The sequence below is a fragment of the Frankliniella occidentalis genome, unplaced genomic scaffold (genome assembly GCF_000697945.3).
Source record: "Frankliniella occidentalis isolate FOCC.00 unplaced genomic scaffold, Focc_3.1 Scaffold65, whole genome shotgun sequence".
Classification (NCBI taxonomy): Eukaryota; Metazoa; Arthropoda; class Insecta; order Thysanoptera; family Thripidae; genus Frankliniella; species Frankliniella occidentalis.
In genome coordinates this window covers 985,071-989,219 of record NW_026267195.1, presented here as the reverse complement: position 1 = coordinate 989,219, position 4,149 = coordinate 985,071, and the positions used below count along the sequence as shown (strand labels likewise).

General features: G+C 59.6%; 1 protein-coding gene across 5 annotated transcripts in view; it reads right to left on the bottom strand.

The window, feature by feature from the left end:
• LOC113208511 (protein espinas-like) overlaps window positions 1-4,149 on the bottom strand; it is a 312,486-nt gene that overhangs the window by 29,653 nt on the left and 278,684 nt on the right. For all 5 annotated transcript variants that reach the window (XM_052268186.1, XM_052268188.1, XM_052268187.1 and 2 more), the window contains exon 4: window positions 1,676-2,156. In XM_052268186.1, coding sequence (XP_052124146.1) covers window positions 1,676-1,990 — 315 coding nt within the window. In that variant the 5' untranslated portion in view covers window positions 1,991-2,156. The remainder of the gene's footprint in view (window positions 1-1,675; window positions 2,157-4,149) is intronic.

The following is a 4,149-nucleotide window of genomic DNA, read 5'->3' as shown; positions in this document are numbered from 1 at the left end:
GAGAGAGAGAGAGAGAGAGAGAGGGAGGGGGGGGGATATAGAGAGTGCGAGAGAGAAAGAGGCGACGGTAGGGTGCTCTACCCAGGTGTGGCAATGACACTTACACTAACACGTGCCACAACGCGCACGCACGCACGCGCACACACACACACACACACACACACACACACACACACACAGGGGCACAAACTACGCGGGAGCGAAACGAATCGGCGAGCCTCCGATTGATTACTGATAAGGTGGCCAGTCAAAACCCTCCCACCTGATTGCCCAGCAGGGTAGCCCTACTACCACGCCTCCCCCGCCAACGGCGTCACGCCTCAATACGATATCGAACTCACTCATCTAGAGCGCTTCGCTAAGTGTTACGACGCTGGTTGTAAAACTGCCAGCAAAGTCCCTTCAACCGCCTTGCACTGTTTAATTCTTACAAAGCATTCGCTTTCCAGAACTGCAAAGTATTTTGATCCTTTGTAACTACGAAGCATTTACTTTGCAATTACAAAGAGATGATTTCAATTGCGAAGCACTGAAACACGCTGCAAAGCATCGCTTTGCAATTGCAAAGCGGCACTTCGTAATTGCAAAGCATCACTTTGTAATTGCAAAAGTAAATGGCTTTGTAGTTGCAAAAGATCTAAATACTTTGCAGGAATCTAACAGTGTGGGAGCTTGGAGAATGGAGAAGCAGAACAGCTCCCAGCGCCAGGGCCCTCTCTACCCTTCCTTGAGCAAAGCTCAAAGATACGCCCCTCTTCTTTTTTTCGCCCCACTACAAACAGCACTAGTCTTCACAGAGATGCAGAGGTTTTCTCTCCTCCGACTACCCCTCCCAGCCACTTCCCCTCTCGTCCCGCTCCTCCGTCCCCGGCGCCGTTGTGCAGATCGCGCGACGCACAAGGCGGCCGTCGTGCTGCTGGATGGCCTAGTTGGGCGCCTTTGAAAACCTTTCAAGTCGACGGGGGCGGCGCGACGCGCTTTTAGTGGACGCCCGCACTGGGCCTCGCCTATCTCCTACTAGAGTTCCCCCCCTACTATCCCTCGCGTTTCCCGCTCCAACCGCTCTAAAACTTTTCACCTCTGCTTTACATTTTGGGGTGGCGGCATGGCGTTGCCGCTGGTGCAGTGCGGCGCGGGCCACACCTGCCGCGGCACAGAGTCTACCATACACACACACACCTGCAGAGCAGCAGCTGCCCCGGCTGCAGCTGCCGGCCGGCCCATAACGCACCTGCTGCCCGGCTTGTGCCCGCTCGACCACAGCCGTCACATGTTGTGCCGCACCGTGCTCGCCCCAGCCAGGCTCCCAGTAAAAATAATTTGCAGTCTACATTTACGAGCGCGGCCGTGGTCCAGCCGCCGGGCCGGGCGCCGCGCGGCCACGCCCCCTACACGCAGCAGCTGGCCGCCCCTCGGGCCGCCCGCGACCAGCACTACACGGCGGCGGCGGGGGGCTCGCGCGGGGAGCTCACGGGGAGCGGAATGCAGCCGAGCCACGCCAGCCGGCTCACGGGCCTAAACACCGCAGCGCCCGTTGTCATGCTCTCCAGAGCGTGGCCACAGCCAGCGGAAAAAAAACAACCAAACAGTAACAAAAGAACATCCTGCGTCCGGCCGACACCGACACCATCCTGGCCGTATATACTTGTACGGACGTAATGAGTTTGACGCTTACCTGGTCGGGCCGGAGTCCCGGCGGCACCCAGGTGTACTCCTCGAGGGCGCAGCCAGAGTCGTCGTCGGACTGCGAGTGCCGCTGGGGGTCGATGGGCTGCAGGCCCAGGGGCGCGAGCGGGCCGCCCTTGGGGGAGCCGTGCGGCTCGAGCAGGCCCGGCAGGTGCGTCGAGATGTTCTGCTGCTGCAGGCTGGAGCCGAGGCTGGAGCTGTTGGTGTTGGCGTGCGGCGGCGCGCCCAGGTTGTTGGGCACCATGGTGGTGAGGGGCGGCGGCGGCGGCGCGGCGGGCAGCGGGGCGCTCGGCGACGTGTGCATTGGCGACGCGGGCGGCGACGGCGGCGGCGGCTTGTGCTGCGTCGGGTGCGGGGGCGGCGGCGGCGGCAGCGCGTGCCTCGGCGGCGGCGGCGGCAGCGACAGCGGCGTCAGCCCCACGGACGGCGACGGCGCGTACTGGCAGCTGCGACAGCTGCGGCACACCTTCCTGCGGACACACGAAAAAAAAAAAAAACACATGTTACTTATTGCTCTGCAAAATGCCTTTGCTCATCGACCGCTTGATGGGAAGAGAGCAGAAGCTTACAGGAATTTTCTCAGCCCGTCGAATAAGGAGACCTCATTTTTCTCCCCCTGGAGATTGCCGTGATCCATCACCGGTGACCTCAGGTTGGGTCAACAAGTCGAGCAAACAGGCACCGACCGCCCTGGCCCGGCCCGCCCCTCCCCACCCCGCTCCGCTCTGCGACTCTGATGCAGGCCCGCTTAGGCACGCCCGTATGCGTGTCTGCGCGGCGGGTCTGCCTACCCCCCTGGGGGAGCCACAGGGTCGGAAAATGTCAAGTTGTCCTGTCTCATGTGACCAAGCCGCTCTGCCCCGCCCCGCCCGCCTGCCTTCGACAAGGGCCCCGCAAGGTCGCTGTGCAGCAGGGGTCGGGTGAGCGAAGGGCGAAGACCCTTGACGTGGCCCGGGTGCTGATGAGCGGGCTCCATCCAAGATCGCCCACGCCGCCCCCGCCGCCCCCGTCCCCCGACGGAACCCCGGGACTGGGCTCGAAAGAGAGGGTCCTCGGCGGCGGGGTAGGCGAGGCGACCGCCCTTGTCCCCAAACTCAACCCCGGCAGGCGCTGTTGTGTTGGCTTTCTTTCCCCCAGGCCAGGCCGTGGTGGGGCGCGGCGAGGACTCGGATTGATGGCGTCGGTGTTGTGTACACTTGGTCCAGTGCTGCATCCGGCCCACGGCCCCCCGCCGCCCCCGCCGCCCAACGCTCGGCCACGGCCCGGCAGGGCCCTGCCAGCCTCGGACAATATTGACACGGGGGTTGAGCGGGGGCGTCGGGGGGCCATGCTGGGCGAGGACATAAAACCTGGAAGAGCGCTGCCCCCCCCCAGGCCCTGCCGGAGAATTATGCCCATTTACTTGGCGACACAAGCTCACACAGACTGGAGGAGGATGCCGCGAGGCCTGAGCCGTGCGGAGGACACTCGCAGAAGGGAAGGCGTTACAGTCTTTCAATAAGTTTAAATTGTGTGGCAATTTTCAGGCACGTGTCACAATTACTCCACGATGCGCTTTTAAGATAACTGACGTTCGTACTCCCGTCATCCCGATGCAATAAAGAAGTCATTTTTGAGAGAAACCCGGGGGATATGGACAGGGTTGGAAAACTCACACCCCTGCTAAAGGCCGTATGTGCAACATCATGCATGTTTTTATCGTTATTGTTAAACGGGATAGAGCGCGTTGAACCAGCAGTGTTTTGCAGAGCACCGCTTTTCCCCTCTCACGGTCAGTCACAGGGTGGCGCGAGGCGCGCGCGGGAAGTTTCCGACGAGACGACGAAAAATAACTCATTTCCAAAAGTCCCGCGAAACAATCCGGCGCTGCGCGCGGGCCCGCCCCGGCCGCAGCGGAAGCCAAATCAGAGCAAACCCACTCATTCCATATTAATTCTCACTTTGCATTCGCCGCCTTTGTTCCGCGGCCTCGCCCGGCCCCGCCCGGCCCCACCAGGACCGCCTTCCTAACCGCATTGCCTTCCGTTCATCAAATATGATAATGCTACCTGGTGCAGCCGTCCCCGCCTAGGCGCGCCTCCTGCCGCAGCGTCAAAGGGTGAGCCCCGCAACACCTCTCGCTTGCAGGGCACGCAAACTTAACACTTATTTTGTAATTTTGGTGTTATTATTACGTGGTTTTCCCTCGGAATTTTCTTCACTTATAAAAATTATCAAGAAACGGTAACTTTATTAAGATTAGACATTATCTTTTCAATGAAAGTAATTGTACCTATAACTTCTCTAACTCTGTCCGTTTAATACGTTGAGTGGGAAAAGGGGGGGGTAGCAAACACGGGTTATTGTGACCACATACCTGTGGTGGCAACGAGGGACTCAACGTGTTAAGAGATATGAGCAGCAAAAATTCCAAAAAAAACAATTTAAGTTTTCATGCCCGGGAGCAGATTTCCACCTGCGATC